General features: G+C 69.9%; 1 protein-coding gene across 1 annotated transcript in view; it reads left to right on the top strand.

The window, feature by feature from the left end:
* Positions 1–2,761: 2,761 nt before the first annotated feature.
* LOC140597585 (uncharacterized) overlaps positions 2,762–21,577 on the top strand; it is a gene marked incomplete at its 5' end in the record, with an annotated part of 38,273 nt that continues 19,457 nt past the window's right edge. Inside the window, 6 exons of the mRNA XM_072746432.1 lie at positions 2,762–2,781; positions 3,555–3,675; positions 4,344–4,438; positions 4,659–4,724; positions 5,269–5,368; positions 5,639–5,791. Coding sequence (XP_072602533.1) covers positions 2,762–2,781; positions 3,555–3,675; positions 4,344–4,438; positions 4,659–4,724; positions 5,269–5,368; positions 5,639–5,791 — 555 coding nt within the window. The remainder of the gene's footprint in view (positions 2,782–3,554; positions 3,676–4,343; positions 4,439–4,658; positions 4,725–5,268; positions 5,369–5,638; positions 5,792–21,577) is intronic.

The following is a 21,577-nucleotide window of genomic DNA, read 5'->3' as shown; positions in this document are numbered from 1 at the left end:
CAGGTCGGGGCCAGGGTCCCTGCTCCTCGCGGGGGACGGGGGTGGGGGGGGGCCCAGATCCAGGGAGACCCAGCCTCTCTGCAGACACCCTGGAGCCGACGCCGGAACCTTCTAGATGCCTCGTGTTCCCTGGGCTCCAAGGGGCCGCCCTGGGCCCCTCTCACCAGCACTGCCTTCCTCCCCGCAGCTGCGACGCCGGGTGTACAAGGGGGTCCCGCCCCAGGTGCGGGGACAGGTGTGGCTGCGATTGCTGAACGTCGACCAGGTTAAGGCCAGCAATGCCGGGAAATACCAGGTGGGACCCGACCCGTCTACTCCCCGTGGACCCTCGGTCCCCTCCCTGCCCAGGGCTGACCCTCCGTGACCCCTCCCCACCCGGGGCTGAACTCCCGTGTCCCCTCCCCACCCGGGCTGATCCTCCACGTCCCCTCCCTGTCCAGGGCTGACCCTCAGTCCCCTCCCCGCCCACGACAGCTGGGCACAGGCCCTCACGCAGGCCCCGCGGGCACGGTGGGCACTCCCGCCGTCCCCGGCCTCCCAGGGGAAGGGTGGAGGTTCCTGCAGGACACACTCCCGTGGTGGCCCCGGGGCTCCCTGCCCAGGACGGCAGCTGCTGACAGGTCGGGGTCTGTGTCCCTGACGCCGGCTCCTCCTCCCGGGGTCTCCCCGCAGGCAATGAAGGAGGCGGCCCTGGTCTCCTCCCGGGACATCGTGCAGATCGACCTGGACGTCAACCGCACGTTCCGCAGTCACACCACGTTCTGGGACCGCTACGGGGTCGGGTGAGGCTGCTGGGCCAGCGGGGTTCGGGGGTCGGGGGCCCGGCCTGGGAGAGGCCCGGGGGCTTCTGTGCTGGGGACACGGGGTCTCCGAGGCCGGGGGGAGCGACGGCAGCAAACAACACACTGCCACGTGGTAGGGTGCTGGGGATGACCCCCGTGCCCCCAACCCCAGGGTCTCGGGGATGGGGAGGCCGCAGGACGGGGCCTCCAGGGGTCACCGTCTGAGCTGAACCCCAAGGGGGTGAGGGGCGGCCCCGTGAAGAGCAGGGGGCCGGGGTGGGGGCGTGGGGGGCACGAAGGGGACCTGGGGCCAGGGTGCATGGCCGCGGCTGGACCGGGACACGTGGACCCGACGAGGGTCGGACAGGTCAGGGTGACACCCACCCTCCGGTGCTTTATGTACTTCTGAATTCTGGGCATTTTGTTTTAGACAATTTGCACTTGGTGAGCACACACGGCATGACGCCCCCCCCCCCCCCCCCCCGACGCCGCCCCGGTCCAGGCAGGCCCTGCGCGGAGCACACGGGGCCCCAGGGGCAGGGGCAGGGGTCACAGCAAACCCCAGACTGGGGTCGCCTTTATCTGTAGACGTCTCCGTGTGCACCTTAGAGAAGGGGGTGCCCTGTGTCCGCAGCCCCCCACGCCATCCCCCTGCATCACCCCCCACACCATCCCCCACAACCCCAGACCCCCACCCCTACACTATCGGTCCCGCCCCCACCGCCACCCCACCCCACCCCCACGAGGACGCGGTGCAGCTGCCCCCTGTGGGACATGCTCAGCCTCCCCGGCCACCTTGGGGTTCTCTGGACGGCCTGCTCCCGTCAGAAGCCCGGGTGTCCCGCAGAGTCCCCAGGGGCCGCGGGGAGGTGGGGAAGGCAGGGAGCCCCCCGACAGGGGCTTGCAGGTGGGTGGAGCATAGGGTGCAGCTACCTGTGTGTGCAGCGGGCGGGGTGTGTGGGAGCCCGGGACCCCAGGGGTGACCTGCAGGGGCGCCAGGGGCGGGGCTGGGGAGACGCCAGGCATGGGTGGCTGGGCTTCCCGGGCGGGCCGCTCGGACCGTCTCCCCACGAGAACTCGGTGCTCCTCCCTGCAGGGAACCTGCTGCCCCCCGGGGCCCCCGCGGCCCTCAGAGCGCGGCCGGGTCAGGCTGACCTGTGACCCCCGGCCCGGGGGGAGCCGGCCTCCAGCAGCCCGGGCCCGGGGGCCGCGGAGCCGGGGTGCAGACTCAGGCCGCCGTGCGGGGGGCATCGGGCGGCTCCTGGCAGCGCTGAGGGGGCCGCACCCCGTACCCCCCCGTGCTCAGATAGTGACCCCAGGGGTTCGCAGCCTGTATCGGGGTCACACCTGCACGACGTTCCCTGCTCTCCTCACGGCGGCTCAGACCTGGAGCCCCGAGATGCTCTGGGATGGGCGGGCCCGGGGTGCCCCCCACAGAGTCCAGCCCAGGGACACCTGGGAAGACCTGGGGGTGCGCTCAGGGCCACGGATGCCCCGGCTGCGTGGGCTCGGGGCAGGGGTCACGTGGGGCTGGTGGTGTTCCCGGGACACGGGGCCGGGCCAGGCCAGGGCAGCGGAGGAGAGGCGTCAGGGGCTGCGGGGACCGGGGCAGGGGGAGCGCTGGCTCCCATGGGGGCGTGCGGGGGGGGGGGGGGGGGGCCGCTCCAGGGCTGGAGGCCCGGGGCGCTGGCGGCGCTGGGGGAGCCCGGAGCTGCACACCCCACGGCGGGAGCCGCTCGGAGGCGTCGGACACCCCAGGGTGCACTGAACCCCCGGCACGCTGCACGTGTGAGGTCGCCGCCTGTCCCCGTGCGCAGACCTGACCCCGGAGATCGGCCCCCGCGGAGGGGCCCTGCGGGCCGCGGGGCCTGCGGGGCCGGTGTCGGCACCTCGGCGGCCTCGCTGGGCGGGGGCTGACTGAGCAGAGCCCCCCGCTGTCCCCCCTCCTAGGCAGCGAGCCCTGTTCTGCGTACTGGCAGCGTACTCGGTGTACGACACGGTGAGTGTCCCTGCCCCCGCCTCCTGCCCCGCGGGCGGCCTTGTCCTGAGTGGTGGTGACCAGCGGGACTCACAGTTATGGCCCCGGCTCCACGGCCCCCGAGATGCCGGGGAGGGTCTCTCTCCTCCGGGACGGGCAGGGGGCGGGGTGCAGACCTCCCAGGGGAGGCAGGGCCTGCGTGCCCGAGGGCCGGGGCTGCCCGGGGCCCCCGCGTGCACCGCGGCCGTCCTAGAGCTCGGGTCTGGACCCTGACAGACGGCACTACCGACGAGAGCCCGGGCGGGGAAGGCTCCCACTCCCCCGAAGGGAACGAGGCCGAGGCGCCCAGGAGGCCGCCCCCTTCCACGGCGCATTCCAGAAGGGTCCCCGAGGACCCCAGCTCACACGCTCCCCGGCCCCGCGGGGTGTCCTGGCCCAGCTCCCCTCGTGGGACCTGCCAGGGGCCACAGTCAGGCCCCCCCACCCCCCCGCCGACCTGCCCTCTGGGGGGTCTCCAGACCTGGCGGGTCCCCTACAGCCTGGCACAGCTCACGGAGGCCCCTCCTGCTGGCCTGAGGACGGGGGTCCTGGCACGGCGGCCGCAGGGCTCGGTAGCGGGGCCCGGGGTGCTCGCGCCCCAGCTGGTCCGGGTGGCCCTCACCTGCTCCCCCGCCCTCTGGGAGCCCCCTCCGGGAGCCCGGGCTGGGAGGGAGCCGGGGGAGCCTGACGCCCGCGGGGAGGGCTCAGAGGGGTCCTCGGGGCGCACGCCCTCCGTGGGGCTCTGGCTCTTGCAGGAGGTGGGCTACTGCCAGGGCATGAGCGAGATCGCGGCCGTCCTCCTCATGTTCCTGCCCGAGGAGGACGCCTTCTGGGCGCTGGCCCAGCTGATGGTGGGCGACCGGCACTCCATGCACGGTAGGGGCCCGCCGGGGAGCTCAGGAGGGCCTCCCCGCAGGCTGCTGCACCGGGGGGCAGGCGGGGACCCCCCAGCTCGCCCCCCCACGGGCAAGGGCCCCGCCTCCCCGGTGGCCTCGGGGTCCCGGAGCCACGGCCACCCGCCCCACCGTCTGCAGGCCAGGCACGCACTCCCGTTGCTCCCCCAGCCTCCCGCCGGGCTGCCGGCTTGTCCCCCAGGCCCCCCTGCCAGCCCACGGCCACACGGGGCCCAGGGGGCAGCGTCTCCCCCTCCCGGGGGCCCCCAGCCTCACTCCCAAGCCCCACAGCAGAGGGCCGTGCACGCCCATCACCCTCCCCTTGGCCTGCACCCGCTGCCCCTCGGGGCTGGGGACCCGCCTGTCCCCGCGGCGGCCCCCGCAGGAGAGAGGGTGCTGGGTCAGCCGGGCCCGGTCCTCAGCCCCCAGCCCACGCCCCGCGGGGTCTCTGTGAGGACGAGGGTCCCCGGGCCCCGCGCCCCCGGCCTGGGAGGCAGGCCCTGCCCTCTGGGAAGAGCGGATCCAGCCAGGGCTCCGAGGGCGGTGGGCACACGGGGGTCAGGGCGTGGCGGGGAGGCCCCTGCCCCGACACCCCCCACCCCGCCTGGTGCAGGAGGAGGCCCTGACCGTGGGGGCCTGGGGCCTTCTCAGGCTTCTTCGTCCCGGGCTTCCCGAAGCTCCTCAGGTTCCAGAGACATCACGAGCGGGTCCTCCAAAGAGCTCTCCCGGACCTGAGGAAGCACATGGCGAGTGGGGGCGAGTGGGAGCTCCTGAGGCTCCGTCCCCGGAGCCCGGGGCAGGGGGTGGGGGGCATGGCCCTCCCTCCGAGCTGCCCAGAGTTGGGGTCACGTTCCTCCCCCTGGGGCCCGGGGGCGCCCTCGGGGCTGGGCTGGGCTGCGGGGAGCGCGTCCACCCGGCTCCAGGGGCCGCGGCGTGGGGCCTGAGCACCCCCTGCCCTCCCGCCAGGACGAGGAGCAGATGTCCACCGGCATCTACAGCCCCAAATGGTTTCTCCAGTGCTTCCTCGGCCGGGTGAGGCCCCCCCCCGGGACCCCCGCTCCCGGACCTGCCCCCTGCCCCCGGGGAGGGCCCAGCTCAGCCCCACCCTCCAGACGAGCCAGGCCCGACCCCGGGGTCCTGAGGCTGAGGCTGAGGCTCGCAGCCCAGCCCGTCCTGGAGAAGCCCAGAGGGTCCCTGGACGAGGTCCCGGGGGGCGGCCCGTCTCTGCCTCAGCTTCCCCGGGGGAGGCCGGGTCAGCCCGGGGTGTGGACGGGCCCTCGGCCCATCGGGCGGCCAGCCTGGGGTCCTCTCGAGGCGTGGTGTCTGTCGTCAAGTGCGGGCAGAGTCTGTGCCCCCAGGGGTGCGGGAGGTGCTGGCCGGGGTCGGAACCCGGAGCGGCCGGGAGTCCCTGATCTCCCTGGGAGGAGGGCACGCACGGGGAGGCGGGGGGCGGGGGGGGGCGCTGCGGGGCCTCGTCGCAGGCAGCCGGGGGCCAGATGGCAGGCCTAGCCTAGCCCCAGCCGAGCCCCCCAGGGGCCCTGCTCAGGCCGCTCCTCCCACCCCGCCGTCCCCCTAGACCCCCTTCTCGCTCACCCTGAAGCTGTGGGATGCCTACGTGTTGGATGGGGAGAGGGTGCTCACGGCCATGGCCTATACCATCCTCAAGGTGCACAGGAGTAAGTGAGCCCCCGGGAGCCCAGGTGTGCCGGGGGCGGGGGGCAGGGGCGGTGACCCTGGGCTCTGAGCAGCACCCAGACCTGGGGCGGGGGGACGGCGGGGCAGGCGGGTGCAGCGGGGCTCCCCGAGTGGAGCAGCGGGCAGGGGCCACCCCGGCCAGCGCACTGCCCGCGGCGCTCCTGGGCACAGCGGGACCCCAGCCGCTGGCCTGGGGGCCCCGGGGGCCCCAGGGCGGGGCCCTCTGGGTCTGACTCTCGCCCACCGCCCAGAGCGCCTCCTGAAGCTGCCCCTGGAAGGGCTCCGGGAGTTCCTCCAGGACTCTCTGGCCCAGCCCTGGGCCCTGGAGGACGAGGCCGTGCTGAGACACCTTCGGGCCTCCATGACCCAGCTCCGCAGGATGCGGTGCGACCTGCCCCCGCCAGGTGGGCTCAGGGCCCCGGCCCCTCCCGACTCGGCCTGCTGGGGCCGCCCACAGGGGACAGAGCCCCCGGGGCCCCCGTCCTCATCTCTGGGGCTCTCCTCTTCTGCTCCAGCCTCGGGGACCCCAGGCCAGGGCTGGGCGGGCGGGTACCCACTGCAGGGCCCGGGCAGCAGTGTGGGGGGCTGAGCACAGGGTCAGGCCGGGGGGGGGGTCACGCGGGAGCCGTGAGGACCCCCGGGGCCCCCAGCGGGGGACACACAGCCTGCTGGAGACGCTGACCCCGTCGGCCTCTTTCCAGCGGGACCTGAGGAGTTCCCCACGAGGCCCCTGGGCCTGGAGCCAGTGTCCCCGGCGCCCGGGCCTCTCCTCCCTTCTCCGGCCTCTGAGCCACCGCGCAGGGTGGAGGAGCCGGCCTCCCCGGGCCCAGCCGCCCGGCCTGAGCCGCCCGGACCCCCTCCCGGCCAGGCCATCGTCCAACTTGCCCCCCAGCCCCGGCGGTGGAACTCCCTCCCCACCCTCCCGGGGCAACAAGGCGGTGCAGGCAGGCGGCCCCGGGACACGGCGGGCTTCAAGACAGAAAACGGGGTCTCCTTCCATTTGGCACCTGCCTGGGCCACCCCAGAGGCCCCGCGACGGACCGGGCCCTGGAGCACCCCCGGGACTCCCATCACGCGGTCCCCCCAGCCCCCTAGGGATGACGCTGTCGGGCCCAGGACACCCTTCCTGCCCCGCGGCCACTGCAGCTCGTGCCCCTCGCTGGGCAGTGACGGGCACAGCCAGGGCAGAGCCAGGGCGGCGCTGAGCCCGCTGCCCCGAGGCCCCGCACAGGCCCGGGACCCTCTGCCCCCCGCGTCCACGGGGCAGCTCGATGCTCGCGGGCCTCGGGGGCAGAGCGTGGCGGTGAGGGCGGGGGCCCGGAGGCTCCGGCCCGCCGTCACCGTGCCCTGCCTCGTCTCGCTGTGCCTCCCGGAGGGCGGCACCGCCCGCACGGGACACCAGCCCCTGACCCAGAGGGACCTGGGCTGGCCTGGCCCCGGGCTCTGTGGGGGCAGGGGCGACTCGAGCGCCTGCCCCAGGCCCAGCGCTAATGGGATCCAGCGCCCCGGGGCCCTGGCCAGGCCTGCGTTCTGGCCCCGGGCCGAGCGAGCCCTCTCACAGCAGGATGTGGCCTCCTGGGCCCTGGGCGTGCCCCACAGACCCAGGTCGCTGACCTAGGGCAGCCCTGGGGATCCCGGGACACCCCAGGGCAGGGCAGCGGGGGCAGGCCCGTGGGCCCCACCCACACCCCCACCCCCACCCCCACCCACACCCACACCCACACCAGGAGGCAGGCTCCTCCACGCGCTGGGGCTCCAGCAGTCAGTCACCCGGCCCCAGGGGGCCCGAGGCCGGGGTCCAGCTGCCCTGCGGGGACCCAGCGCAGGAGCCCATGGGCCGCAGGTCCACGTCAGCCCTGCCGCCCCCAGAACCGCCTCTCACCGCCCCGACCTCAGGACACGCGCCCCCACCCGGAGTCGAGTCCGCACAGGCTCCCAGGCGGGGGACGACTCCAGCACCCGCACCCCTGTGGGATTCCCGCTTTCCTCTAAGGACAGGAAGGTCTCCCAGGGGAAGGCGCGCACCCTCGGCTCTGAGCCCCTGTTTGCTGTTGCCAAGTTCAATAAAGTCTTGTTGTGTGAGAGGGCACGGCCGGCTCGTTTCTGCGTCTCCAGGAGCTCTGTGCACGGGGTGCGGAGACACCCCCAGAGAGGAGGAGGGGGCGCCGCCCAGGCCCCGACCAGCCCCTGCGGGGGCGCCGCCAGGCACACACGGCTGACGTCCCCACGTGCCTTCCCGGGGCGGCCAGACGCCAGGGTCAGGACCCCGCAGACTCTACTGCGACTCAGCCTGCGCCCGCGGCCAGGACGGGCCTGGGACAGAGTGACAGCCGGGGAGCCTCAGGTCACCAGGGTCTGTGCTAAGCGCCCTGGGAGGTCTGTGCCCCCTCTGTCCAGGGGGCCTGGGCTGCCCGGGCTCCGGGGCGCTTCCTCCCCTCCCCGCCCCGGGCCTGTGCGCCTGGGGCACAGAGGGCCCGCGGGGCGGTCAGCGTGGCCCCCGGAGCGGACGTCAGGACAGCAGGCCCTTGCAGCTCTCACACCTGGGCCACCCTCACCGGGCGGGCTCAGCGTGCACACCCGGTGCTGCTGGATCCCTCGCACCAGAGTGTGGAGGGCACCCTGCACGCCCTGGAGAGTAGGGGCTGGGTGAGCGCGGGGCTCGGCCTGGGGGCAGGCAGCGCAGGGGACCGAGGGACCCCGGCCCCGTCCCCACCCCGACTCCCACACCCACACACACACACAGGCAGCCCCAGGGCTCCCCCCACGGGCAGCCGGCCCCTCAGGAGCTCCCCCCAGGGCGGCCCCGAGGTCTGGCTCCCCGCTGGAGAGGCATCGGGGAGAAGAGAAGCGGCCGGCGCTCGGCGGGGACCCGCTGCCACCCACGGGAATGTGGCCGAGCCGGACCTTCCAGCTCAGCTGACCCCCCGGCGGGACGGGACGGCACGGGACGGCACGGGACGGCACGAGGGGGCCCGGGTCGGCCGGGAGAACCCAGCTAGCCGCCCAGCGCCAGCACCGGAAATGATGGTGCTTCTTCAACCGTTTCGGCGTCAGGACGACGCGGCCCGAGGATCAGATCGCGGCACGGCGACAGACAGGCACACACCCCAAACCCAACAAACGTCGGAATCCCCCGACTGTTGTCAGACAGCAGCCGGACGGTTACAGACGTGACGCTGGGGTCCCCGGTAGGACACACGGAGGACGCTCCAGACCACGGCTGCAGAGGCGCTGGAGGCCCGGGGATGCGCCTGCGGGTGCCCACGGGGAGCGCGGGGCGGCGGGAAGCACCCTACAGAGGGGGGCCCCTCCTGGGAAAGGACGCCGGGTCCCCGCGAAGGCTCCCGATGCTGACAGCTGTCCCCCTCTCCTTCAGCTTCTGGTTCCCCCCCGCCCCATTTTGCTCTTCCTGATTCTCCGTCGGCCTCCGCCCTGCATCCGAGCCACTGACCACACGGGCTTCTTTAGGACGTCGGGTCCCAAAAGGAGGCCGAGCTCTGGCTCCCGGGATCGGGAAGGACCATCGCCGAGGTTTATGCTGATCCCCCCGAGCTCGTGCCTTCCCGGCTCTTCTGTCCTGCAGAACGAGGGGAGGCACGGGCCTTACGGGGAAGGAGGCCCACTCCCACTCGGGCGGGACCGTCCCTCGTGGGGGACCCCGTCATCTGGGCCCGGGAGAGCGAGCGGGGCCATCAAGAACAGGTCGCAGGCTAGACATGGTCCGCTCTGAGGTTTGTCCTGAAGCGAGCACTCCCCTTCCATGTCACGCTGTCTTAGTTCATCCATTTATTATTTGTTAAAGGTTTTACGTTTATGTCCTCTCTACACCCAACACGGAGTTCCAGCTCACAGTCCTGACATCAAGGTCCCCCGACCAGGCCGGCCAGGCACCCCAGGGCCATGTTTCTCATCTCTTTGCTGGCTCGCCTATCTCTGCACCCAGCTGGGACATCGAGTCCACGACGGGGGAGCTTTAGCTACCTCCGAACCCGCAAGAACCCGGAACGTTCTCGCTGTGTCCCCATCCTAGAACGACCTTCGCCGTCGAACAGCAACTCAAATAAATCGGCAGCCAGCCCAATGACTCCTGGTCAAGGAAACGGCCAACTTGTCACGTGTGTGGGCCCCGCTCCCTGGGCTCCCGGGGCTCCCGGGGAGGCTCCGCTTTCTTTAACATCGACCAAGGTCCCAATGACTCCACCGCACCTCGACGCCGGGGCTCAGTTTCTGCCCTGACACGACACAGGCAGCACGTCGGCTTCAGTTACTCCCTGTCAATCAATCAAAGGGAGCCTGGCCGCTCTCGGGGTGGTTGGGGTGGTTGGTAAGAACACGCGACTCTTGTTCTTGGGGCGGAGAGTTCAAGCCCCATGTGGGTGTAGAGATGACAGAAAAATAAAATCTTAAAAAGAAAATCAGTCAGTCGGTCTGGGGGAGACACAGCCCCGGATCCCACAGGGGCAGGGAGCCAGCTGACGGGTCTACGCACACTATTAGAAGCAGCAGAGCACAAAGTCAGAACTTCCAGAAGTCTGCTAGAGGGGGGGACACGCCGGCCTCGACGGTGCTCGGGAAGCGAAGTGGGGGGCGGCCCCTGGAGCGACAGGGTGGGCTCAGGGTCCCCGGGGTCCCAAGGACGGTGGCGCCAACGGTTCCCAGGCCCAGGAGCGGGGACCCCGGCCGAGGGCCGCGGGACTAGGGCCAGCTGTCTGCCCTGTGTGGCCACAAACTGCAAACCCCTGTGCGGTCACGGGGCCGCGTCCCTGGGCCGGGCCAGCAAAGGCCAGAAGTGGGAGGAGACCCTCCCGGGCGGGAGGAGCACGGGTCTCCCCCAGGGCAGCCCCTAAAACTTGGAGGTTTGAAACTCAGTCACTTGTCCGAGATAAAAAGAAAAAAAACAAAACAAAACAAAACTCGGACACAGGCAGGGTGAACGCAGGGTTCTGACAGACAGAAACGGTGGAGACAAGAGGGCTTGATGGCACATCAGAAACTATATGCCAATAGGACAACCTACAAGAAATGGACACCATGACACTATATATAGAAAACTACAAAAATGAACAAACAAAAAAATGTTAGAACCGGTAAATGAATTCAGTAAAGTCACAGGATACATAATTAATGCACAGAATTCTGTTGCATGCCTATACCTCAGTAAGAAGGTAAGAAAAAGAGAAACTAAGACATTAATAAAAATAAATTTAAAATGAAACAAAAAATAATATTATACTTAAGAAAGAACCTAAGGAAACAGCTATAAAAACTTACTCTGAAGACGATGATGGAAAGAAATCGATGACACAAAGAGACGGAAAGAGACACTCCACACTCGTGGACTGAAAGGGTACGAAGTGTCTTCACAACCGAGAGCAGCCCAGACATTCCTATAAACCCTATCAAAATGCCCCCAGCATTTCTCACAGAGCTAAGATAAATGATCTTCAACTTTGCATGGAACCTCAAAAGACCCCAGACAGGCGAAGCAGCCTTGCAAAAGAAAAGCAAAGTAGGAAGCTTCACGTCGCTAGATTTCCAGTTATGTCACAAAACTGTTGTGATGAAGACAGTACGGTCCTGGCACGACAACGGACACACAGACCGAGAGCACAGAGCAGACCTCCCAGAAATGAACCCACAACTATGTCGTCGTTTAATCCTTGATAAAGCTGGAAAGAATATCCAGTGGGGAAAAAAAATCTACAAATGGTGTTGGAAAAACTGGATAGACACAAGCCAAAGAATGAAATTTCTAGTTTTTGATTTTACTTTTGTGTGTGGCTAAATTCCTAGAAAATATATAACCTACCAAAACTGACACATAGAGAAATAGAAAATTTGAATAGACCAATTCTCAGCGAAGCTGTTGAGTAATAGGAAAAAAATTCCCAAAACGCAGAAGTCCACGACCAGATGGCTTCATGAGTGAATTCTATGAAACATTTAAAGAAGTATTAAAGCCTAGAAAGAGTATTATGCTAAGCACAATATGCCAACCCTAACCCTAACCCTAACCCTGACCCTGACCCTGACCCTGACCCTGACCCGGAAGCCTCCCCGCGGGTCCTGAGGAGGCCGGGCCCCTGTGGGCGTGGACGCGACCCCCACACGGCTGTTTCCCGTCTGTTGACTACGTGGGACTCCCAGCGCTGAGAGGGCACCTCCGTGGCTTGTTCCTGCTCTCGGGGGAGACGATTTCAGGTCGTCACCCTCGGGGATGACGTCAGCTGCGGGCCTTCCTACGCGGCCTCTCCTCTGTTGACAGACCTTTCCTAAAACCCCCTGTGCTTTTCATGCTTTGTTCTGTCAAATGCGTTTTCTGCGACTCTTGAGGGGATCGTCTCCTTTCTCTTTGTTTTTGTTGTTTTTTTAAAGATTTTATTTATATATCCTTGAGAGACACCGAGAGACGAGAGAGAGAGAGAGAGAGAGAGAGAGAGAGAGAGGCAGAGACACGGGCAGAGGGAGAAGAAGGCTCCGTGCAGGGAGCCCGATGTGGGACTCGATCCCGGGACTCCAGGATCACGCCCTGGGCCGAAGGGAAGGCAGGCGCTGAAGCGCTGAGCCCCGCCGCCCCCCTCCGCCCCGGGCCGCCCCATGTCCTTTCTCTGGTTAACGGGATGGATCGTGCTGAGTGATCAGAGGGGCCGCGGGGGGCAGGTGGGCCACGTGGATGAACAAATAGGGAAAGCTACAAGCGTGTGGTTCTAAATAAAGGAATCCCGGAAATTTAGAAAGTACGGCCTGGCAATAGAGTCAGGACCGTGGGGACAACTCGGTACGGGGACAGACGGTGACGCCGCTTCTCGCGGGGAGAGCTGAGCGAGGCACAGAATTGTCAAGTCGCCAGCTGTAGCCCTGAAACTACTGTGCCCTTGGGTGTCGACGGCACTTCAACAGATACCAAGGAAAAGGGGTTTCCGGTGGGAATCCCGGTGGGTCCGTGAAAGGCATTTACACGGTCGTGACGCACACGAAGGCGCCTCTGCAGAGGGGATCCAGATGCTCTCGTGTCTTCATGTTAATGTTTAGAAGATGTACTTGGGAGACGGTGCGGGGGGCAGGGGCGGAGGGACAGGGGGAACCTGGAGCGGACTCCTCACCCACCGGAGACCGAGCCCCACCCGAGGCTCCACGCCACAACCTGGAGATCCTGGCTTGAGCCAAACTCAAGAGTCGACGTGGAACCGACGGACGGAACCACCCAGGAGCCCCTCAAATGCTCCTAACTGCAACCCCACGCTGTGAACCCTGGGGGGCGGGGGGGGGCATCTGTGACCCCCAGTCTGCCTTGAAGGGCGGGAGGCCTGCAGGGCCCGAGGATGGGAACTGAGGATGCGGGAGGCTGCCTGCATCGCCTTCCCGCCCGGCGTGGGGACAGGACCCTCCCCCGGGACCCTCGGCCACCAGGGTGAGGGCTGAGTGCTGATTGGACCCCGCCTGCCCACAGTGATGATGCGGGACCCCGCTCTGGGCGGAACTGTGGTGCCCCCGGGTTCCACCGCTGCCTGGTGCCCACTCTGCGTCCGCAGACCTTCGGAGGCACCGGTGCTCCGGATCTGGCTCGCAGCGACCCGACTCTCCTGCTCTCCCCAGTAGCCCAGGACTCGTCTCTCCTCAGTACCCCCACGCTCCCACTCTCCCCAGTACCCCGCTACTCCCACTCTCCCCAGTACCCCGCTACTCCCACTCTCCCCAGTACCCCCACCCTCCCACTCTCCCCAGTACCCCCACCCTCCCACTCTCCCCAGTACCCCGCTACTCCCACTCTCCCCAGTACCCCCACCCTCCCACTCTCCCCAGTACCCCCACCCTCCCACACTCCCCAGTACCCCAGTGCATAAAGAGGAGGCGCCCACACAGCGACAGGTCACAGGTGAGTGGCAGCTGATCCCTGATCCCCGCGGGCCACAGTGGGGCCTGTGGATCCGCGTGGGGGCACAGGCCTCCCGCGCTGGGGTCCACAACACCCCGACCCCCATGCGATGACCGTGAGCAGCTCCCACAGCCCTTCCACAGCCCCACGGGGTGAGAGCGGCCACCCTGCTGCCCCCGTCCAGGGAAGGAGGCTGCAGTCGGAACTCAGGCAGCTCCCCCGGGACCCCCGCTCCCCTGTAAGCCCTCTGCTGTGCAGGCAGCCAAGCCATGACCTTTCCAGCCTGTCCTAGACGCATGGACCCCGACAGGGGTGACTGTCACCCCCCCATCCCGCCCTGTGCCCGCTGGGTCCCCCTGGCCCGTGAGCAGGCTTGCTCTTCAGGCTCCAAAGAACGTGGAGTCCCTCGTGCTCCCCCAGGGCCCCCCTCAGGCTATTCACACATCGCTGCCCTCAGGGTGGGGAGTTCGGTCACACTCTTGCTGGCATCAGGTTTTAGTTTTGATGAAGTCCAGTCCGTCGCTTTCTCCCCTTGGTCGTGTGCTTGTGGAATCTCGGAGAAACCTTCCATTCCCGCCCCCCCTCCCCCCCAAGCCCGCAGGGACACTCGCTGGCCGGCCCACCCACCACCATCTCTGCGCCGGCCCCGGGCTGGGAGACGTCACCCCCGAGCATCAGGTGGGCAGTTCCCCGGAGCCCCTGGGTCCCCCGCCCGTGTGCTCCTGATACCGGGGTGGGAGCGCTCTGTGACCCCAGCGTGACGGCGTGCCCTGGGACAGTGGCTGGGAAGGTGGACTGTCGGTGGGCGACGGACAGACAGACAGGCAGCGAGGGCCCGTGTGTGATGCCTGTGCCCCTCGGGGCTACGGGGTTGTCTCCGGCTCCGGTCAGACAGAGGGGCGCCCGCCCACGGGGAGCACCCGGACGCATGTGTCCTCGGAAGGTTCTCACGCGCCGTCATCCTTGGATGTGTTTGGATTGCAGCACGATGCAGGAGGACCCGGAGACCCTGCTGGCCTTGCAAAGGGCCAATATCGTGGCCCAGTACCATCAGGTGAGGCCCAGAAGGGACCATAGACACTACACACCCACGACAGGGGGGACCGTACCTGCAAGAGCAGGTGAGGCTCAAGAGGGGATCAGAGCCAAGGATGAGCCAGGTCAGCCCAGGCAAGGACCACAGTCACCAGGAACAAGTGAGACCCTGGGGACGGTCCCGGTGTCAGTAGCAACTAAGGGTCCATCCTGGATCCTCGTCATTGGTAGCGGAGGAGCCCAGGCACCAGGTACAGGTGAGGCCCGGGTGGGGACCAGAGTCACCAGGTCCAGATGAAGACCACAGCTACCAGGTCCAGGTGAGCCCCGGGTGGGGACCAGAGTCACCAGGTTCAGGTGAGGCCAAGGTGGGGACCACAGTCGCAGATCCACATGAGGCTCAGGTGGAGACCACAGTCACCTGGGTGAAGCCCAGTTGGGGACTAGAGTCACCAGGCCTGGGTGAGGGCCAGGTAGGGATCAGAGTCACCAGGTCAAGTGAGGCCCAGGTGGGGACCACAGTCGCCGGGTCCGGGTGAGGCCCAGGGGGGGATCGTCACTGATAGACAGAAGCAGGTGAGGCTGCCAGGCTGCGCCCACTCTGGCGCCCGGCCAATCTCAGAGGGTCGGCGCTCCCTCAGGATCCAGGGGAGGGAGGAGCCCTTCTGCTCCCTCCTGTCTCTGTCCCCACTCCCCTGCTCTGATCGGTCCCCACCACGGAGCCCCCCTCTGTTGCAGGCGCCCCAAGCAGGGTCTCCGCAGGACCTGTCACTGTGCAAGGTCGCCGACCACCAGGGCTTTCTGCAGTGAGTCCCCTGGACACCCCTCATCCATCCCAGGGCGGGTGGCCTTTGCAGGAACACCTCTCTGGAGGCTGACCCCCCCCGCCCCCAGGTCGGGACCTGGTCCCCTGGAGCCCTCTGAGGGCCATGTCTGCGCTGGGTTGCAGCTGAGACACCCCGGAGGCCGACCCGGGACGTGGGCAGGAAGGGAGCTGGGCCCGGGGGAGGCCCCTGGACACTCAGAGGAGGGGCCCCCACGCCTGCTTTGGGCAGGCCCAGGTGTCAGCCTGCTGCATCCGGGGGTGGTGGTGGGGTGGGGTGTCCAGTCCCTTCAGCAGGGGATCCCGCCCGTGAGGGGCTCTGGGGCCGGGGCGTGCTCTCCGTAGGGGGACGGCCTGGTCTGGGCCGAGTCCGCAGGGGTGCTCTCGCCCACACCCGAAGGCTTTTGCGGGGCTGCAGGTGGATGCCGGGGACCAGGCCAGCGCAGGGAGGGGGGGGGGGCCGCAGAGGGAGGCCCCGACCAGGCAGGAGGAGGCAAGAGGAGGAGGGGGCTGCCCTGGGCGGGAAGGAGGGAGGGGACAGCCCAGTGGCCTAGGTCGCAGGGGACGAGGCTGATGGGTCAACAGCCCCACGAGAACCTGACGGACGCTGGAGACCCCAGGTGGGGCCCCCTCGGCCCTGCTCACGGCCCAGTGTCTGCTGGGATGGCTCAGGGGTGGTCGTGCTCAGGGGCTCCGACAGGACGGGAGGTGAAATGGGCCAGGGTGGCAGAGGGGACAGCAGAGAGGGGAGCCCGGGGACAGCAGGGGGACGGCCAGGGGGCAGGGGGAGGCCGGCTGGACGCTGGGCAGTCAGGCCCTGGGGAGGCGGGGGGACCTCAGCGGGACGGTCACGGGGCACCCGGGCCACGCTGACAGCTCTCGGGCTGGTCCATCGAGGAGGGGGGCAGGTCACCCCCTGGGGGCGCCGAGGGGTCCCCGCCCAGCCCACCACCGGCAAACACCCTCCTCAGACCCCCCAGACGCCGCCCCCGCCCGCCCTCAGGCCGCTGGCAGCCCCTGCCCTCCCCGGGGGAGCCCTGCCCTCCCCAGGACGCTGGGTGCAGACGGGGTGTGTGTGTGTGTGTGTGTGGCTGTGGGGCCGGGGCCTCAGGGCTCTGCGTCTCCTGCCTTCCAGGGACAGGGAGCTGCCCGACCCCAGCCCCCGCGAGGCCAAGGTGAGAGCCCGTCCTGGGCCCCGGGCAGGACGTGGGGGGGAGCTGGGGCCAGCTGTCTGCACCGCGTCCCCCAGGACATCCCCGGGCGTCTCCCCAGTCCCCCGTCCCAGCGCTGCACGGGCCGCCGGGAACGCACCCGAGACCCGGAGCCGCGGTCCGCGGGGGGCCCTGTGCCTTCCTGGCTCCTCCGGGTCCCGCGGGGCACTGGACGCGGCCCGAGCGCCCACCTCCCGCGGCGGGAGCCTCACCTGCGGCCCCCGCCTGTCCTCTCCCAGAAACTCCGCCAGGAGACCCGGCGCGCGGACAAATGGATAAAAATGCTCAAGCGATGGGACCACTACCTCCCCAGCGAGAAGGTGGGGCGCTGGGTGCCCCCGAGGGCTCTCCGTCCTGACGGGGCTGGGGGGCCGCCCTCAGTGTCCTCCTGCCCCGTCCTCGGGGGAGCCCCCTGCCTGGGGAGAGTCTGCTGGGAGCCCGGGCCTCCCTCCCCAGGCCCCGGGACGGCGGTGGGGGAGCGTCAGGTCGGGGCCAGGGTCCCTGCTCCTCGCGGGGGACGGGGGTGGGGGGGGGCCCAGATCCAGGGAGACCCAGCCTCTCTGCAGACACCCTGGAGCCGACGCCGGAACCTTCTAGATGCCTCGTGTTCCCTGGGCTCCAAGGGGCCGCCCTGGGCCCCTCTCACCAGCACTGCCTTCCTCCCCGCAGCTGCGACGCCGGGTGTACAAGGGGGTCCCGCCCCAGGTGCGGGGACAGGTGTGGCTGCGATTGCTGAACGTCGACCAGGTTAAGGCCAGCAATGCCGGGAAATACCAGGTGGGACCCGACCCGTCTACTCCCCGTGGACCCTCGGTCCCCTCCCTGCCCAGGGCTGACCCTCCGTGACCCCTCCCCACCCGGGGCTGAACTCCCGTGTCCCCTCCCCACCCGGGCTGATCCTCCACGTCCCCTCCCTGTCCAGGGCTGACCCTCAGTCCCCTCCCCGCCCACGACAGCTGGGCACAGGCCCTCACGCAGGCCCCGCGGGCACGGTGGGCACTCCCGCCGTCCCCGGCCTCCCAGGGGAAGGGTGGAGGTTCCTGCAGGACACACTCCCGTGGTGGCCCCGGGGCTCCCTGCCCAGGACGGCAGCTGCTGACAGGTCGGGGTCTGTGTCCCTGACGCCGGCTCCTCCTCCCGGGGTCTCCCCGCAGGCAATGAAGGAGGCGGCCCTGGTCTCCTCCCGGGACATCGTGCAGATCGACCTGGACGTCAACCGCACGTTCCGCAGTCACACCATGTTCTGGGACCGCTACGGGGTCGGGTGAGGCTGCTGGGCCAGCGGGGTTCGGGGGTCGGGGGCCCGGCCTGGGAGAGGCCCGGGGGCTTCTGTGCTGGGGACACGGGGTCTCCGAGGCCGGGGGGAGCGACGGCAGCAAACAACACACTGCCACGTGGTAGGGTGCTGGGGATGACCCCCGTGCCCCCAACCCCAGGGTCTCGGGGATGGGGAGGCCGCAGGACGGGGCCTCCAGGGGTCACCGTCTGAGCTGAACCCCAAGGGGGTGAGGGGCGGCCCCGTGAAGAGCAGGGGGCCGGGGTGGGGGCGTGGGGGGCACGAAGGGGACCTGGGGCCAGGGTGCATGGCCGCGGCTGGACCGGGACACGTGGACCCGACGAGGGTCGGACAGGTCAGGGTGACACCCACCCTCCGGTGCTTTATGTACTTCTGAATTCTGGGCATTTTGTTTTAGACAATTTGCACTTGGTGAGCACACACGGCATGACGCCCCCCCCCCCCCCCCCCCCCCGACGCCGCCCCGGTCCAGGCAGGCCCTGCGCGGAGCACACGGGGCCCCAGGGGCAGGGGCAGGGGTCACAGCAAACCCCAGACTGGGGTCGCCTTTATCTGTAGACGTCTCCGTGTGCACCTTAGAGAAGGGGGTGCCCTGTGTCCGCAGCCCCCCACGCCATCCCCCTGCATCACCCCCCACACCATCCCCCACAACCCCAGACCCCCACCCCTACACTATCGGTCCCGCCCCCACCGCCACCCCACCCCACCCCCACGAGGACGCGGTGCAGCTGCCCCCTGTGGGACATGCTCAGCCTCCCCGGCCACCTTGGGGTTCTCTGGACGGCCTGCTCCCGTCAGAAGCCCGGGTGTCCCGCAGAGTCCCCAGGGGCCGCGGGGAGGTGGGGAAGGCAGGGAGCCCCCCGACAGGGGCTTGCAGGTGGGTGGAGCATAGGGTGCAGCTACCTGTGTGTGCAGCGGGCGGGGTGTGTGGGAGCCCGGGACCCCAGGGGTGACCTGCAGGGGCGCCAGGGGCGGGGCTGGGGAGACGCCAGGCATGGGTGGCTGGGCTTCCCGGGCGGGCCGCTCGGACCGTCTCCCCACGAGAACTCGGTGCTCCTCCCTGCAGGGAACCTGCTGCCCCCCGGGGCCCCCGCGGCCCTCAGAGCGCGGCCGGGTCAGGCTGACCTGTGACCCCCGGCCCGGGGGGAGCCGGCCTCCAGCAGCCCGGGCCCGGGGGCCGCGGAGCCGGGGTGCAGACTCAGGCCGCCGTGCGGGGGGCATCGGGCGGCTCCTGGCAGCGCTGAGGGGGCCGCACCCCGTACCCCCCCGTGCTCAGATAGTGACCCCAGGGGTTCGCAGCCTGTATCGGGGTCACACCTGCACGACGTTCCCTGCTCTCCTCACGGCGGCTCAGACCTGGAGCCCCGAGATGCTCTGGGATGGGCGGGCCCGGGGTGCCCCCCACAGAGTCCAGCCCAGGGACACCTGGGAAGACCTGGGGGTGCGCTCAGGGCCACGGATGCCCCGGCTGCGTGGGCTCGGGGCAGGGGTCACGTGGGGCTGGTGGTGTTCCCGGGACACGGGGCCGGGCCAGGCCAGGGCAGCGGAGGAGAGGCGTCAGGGGCTGCGGGGACCGGGGCAGGGGGAGCGCTGGCTCCCATGGGGGCGTGCGGGGGGGGGGGGGCCGCTCCAGGGCTGGAGGCCCGGGGCGCTGGCGGCGCTGGGGGAGCCCGGAGCTGCACACCCCACGGCGGGAGCCGCTCGGAGGCGTCGGACACCCCAGGGTGCACTGAACCCCCGGCACGCTGCACGTGTGAGGTCGCCGCCTGTCCCCGTGCGCAGACCTGACCCCGGAGATCGGCCCCCGCGGAGGGGCCCTGCGGGCCGCGGGGCCTGCGGGGCCGGTGTCGGCACCTCGGCGGCCTCGCTGGGCGGGGGCTGACTGAGCAGAGCCCCCCGCTGTCCCCCCTCCTAGGCAGCGAGCCCTGTTCTGCGTACTGGCAGCGTACTCGGTGTACGACACGGTGAGTGTCCCTGCCCCCGCCTCCTGCCCCGCGGGCGGCCTTGTCCTGAGTGGTGGTGACCAGCGGGACTCACAGTTATGGCCCCGGCTCCACGGCCCCCGAGATGCCGGGGAGGGTCTCTCTCCTCCGGGACGGGCAGGGGGCGGGGTGCAGACCTCCCAGGGGAGGCAGGGCCTGCGTGCCCGAGGGCCGGGGCTGCCCGGGGCCCCCGCGTGCACCGCGGCCGTCCTAGAGCTCGGGTCTGGACCCTGACAGACGGCACTACCGACGAGAGCCCGGGCGGGGAAGGCTCCCACTCCCCCGAAGGGAACGAGGCCGAGGCGCCCAGGAGGCCGCCCCCTTCCACGGCGCATTCCAGAAGGGTCCCCGAGGACCCCAGCTCACACGCTCCCCGGCCCCGCGGGGTGTCCTGGCCCAGCTCCCCTCGTGGGACCTGCCAGGGGCCACAGTCAGGCCCCCCCACCCCCCCGCCGACCTGCCCTCTGGGGGGTCTCCAGACCTGGCGGGTCCCCTACAGCCTGGCACAGCTCACGGAGGCCCCTCCTGCTGGCCTGAGGACGGGGGTCCTGGCACGGCGGCCGCAGGGCTCGGTAGCGGGGCCCGGGGTGCTCGCGCCCCAGCTGGTCCGGGTGGCCCTCACCTGCTCCCCCGCCCTCTGGGAGCCCCCTCCGGGAGCCCGGGCTGGGAGGGAGCCGGGGGAGCCTGACGCCCGCGGGGAGGGCTCAGAGGGGTCCTCGGGGCGCACGCCCTCCGTGGGGCTCTGGCTCTTGCAGGAGGTGGGCTACTGCCAGGGCATGAGCGAGATCGCGGCCGTCCTCCTCATGTTCCTGCCCGAGGAGGACGCCTTCTGGGCGCTGGCCCAGCTGATGGTGGGCGACCGGCACTCCATGCACGGTAGGGGCCCGCCGGGGAGCTCAGGAGGGCCTCCCCGCAGGCTGCTGCACCGGGGGGCAGGCGGGGACCCCCCAGCTCGCCCCCCCACGGGCAAGGGCCCCGCCTCCCCGGTGGCCTCGGGGTCCCGGAGCCACGGCCACCCGCCCCACCGTCTGCAGGCCAGGCACGCACTCCCGTTGCTCCCCCAGCCTCCCGCCGGGCTGCCGGCTTGTCCCCCAGGCCCCCCTGCCAGCCCACGGCCACACGGGGCCCAGGGGGCAGCGTCTCCCCCTCCCGGGGGCCCCCAGCCTCACTCCCAAGCCCCACAGCAGAGGGCCGTGCACGCCCATCACCCTCCCCTTGGCCTGCACCCGCTGCCCCTCGGGGCTGGGGACCCGCCTGTCCCCGCGGCGGCCCCCGCAGGAGAGAGGGTGCTGGGTCAGCCGGGCCCGGTCCTCAGCCCCCAGCCCACGCCCCGCGGGGTCTCTGTGAGGACGAGGGTCCCCGGGCCCCGCGCCCCCGGCCTGGGAGGCAGGCCCTGCCCTCTGGGAAGAGCGGATCCAGCCAGGGCTCCGAGGGCGGTGGGCACACGGGGGTCAGGGCGTGGCGGGGAGGCCCCTGCCCCGACACCCCCCACCCCGCCTGGTGCAGGAGGAGGCCCTGACCGTGGGGGCCTGGGGCCTTCTCAGGCTTCTTCGTCCCGGGCTTCCCGAAGCTCCTCAGGTTCCAGAGACATCACGAGCGGGTCCTCCAAAGAGCTCTCCCGGACCTGAGGAAGCACATGGCGAGTGGGGGCGAGTGGGAGCTCCTGAGGCTCCGTCCCCGGAGCCCGGGGCAGGGGGTGGGGGGCATGGCCCTCCCTCCGAGCTGCCCAGAGTTGGGGTCACGTTCCTCCCCCTGGGGCCCGGGGGCGCCCTCGGGGCTGGGCTGGGCTGCGGGGAGCGCGTCCACCCGGCTCCAGGGGCCGCGGCGTGGGGCCTGAGCACCCCCTGCCCTCCCGCCAGGACGAGGAGCAGATGTCCACCGGCATCTACAGCCCCAAATGGTTTCTCCAGTGCTTCCTCGGCCGGGTGAGGCCCCCCCCCGGGACCCCCGCTCCCGGACCTGCCCC

The sequence above is a fragment of the Vulpes vulpes genome, unplaced genomic scaffold, assembly GCF_048418805.1.
Source record: "Vulpes vulpes isolate BD-2025 unplaced genomic scaffold, VulVul3 u000000803, whole genome shotgun sequence".
NCBI lineage: Eukaryota > Metazoa > Chordata > Mammalia > Carnivora > Canidae > Vulpes > Vulpes vulpes.
The sequence above is the reverse complement of the archived record's forward strand: the minus strand, read 5'-3'. Positions and strand labels throughout refer to the sequence as shown.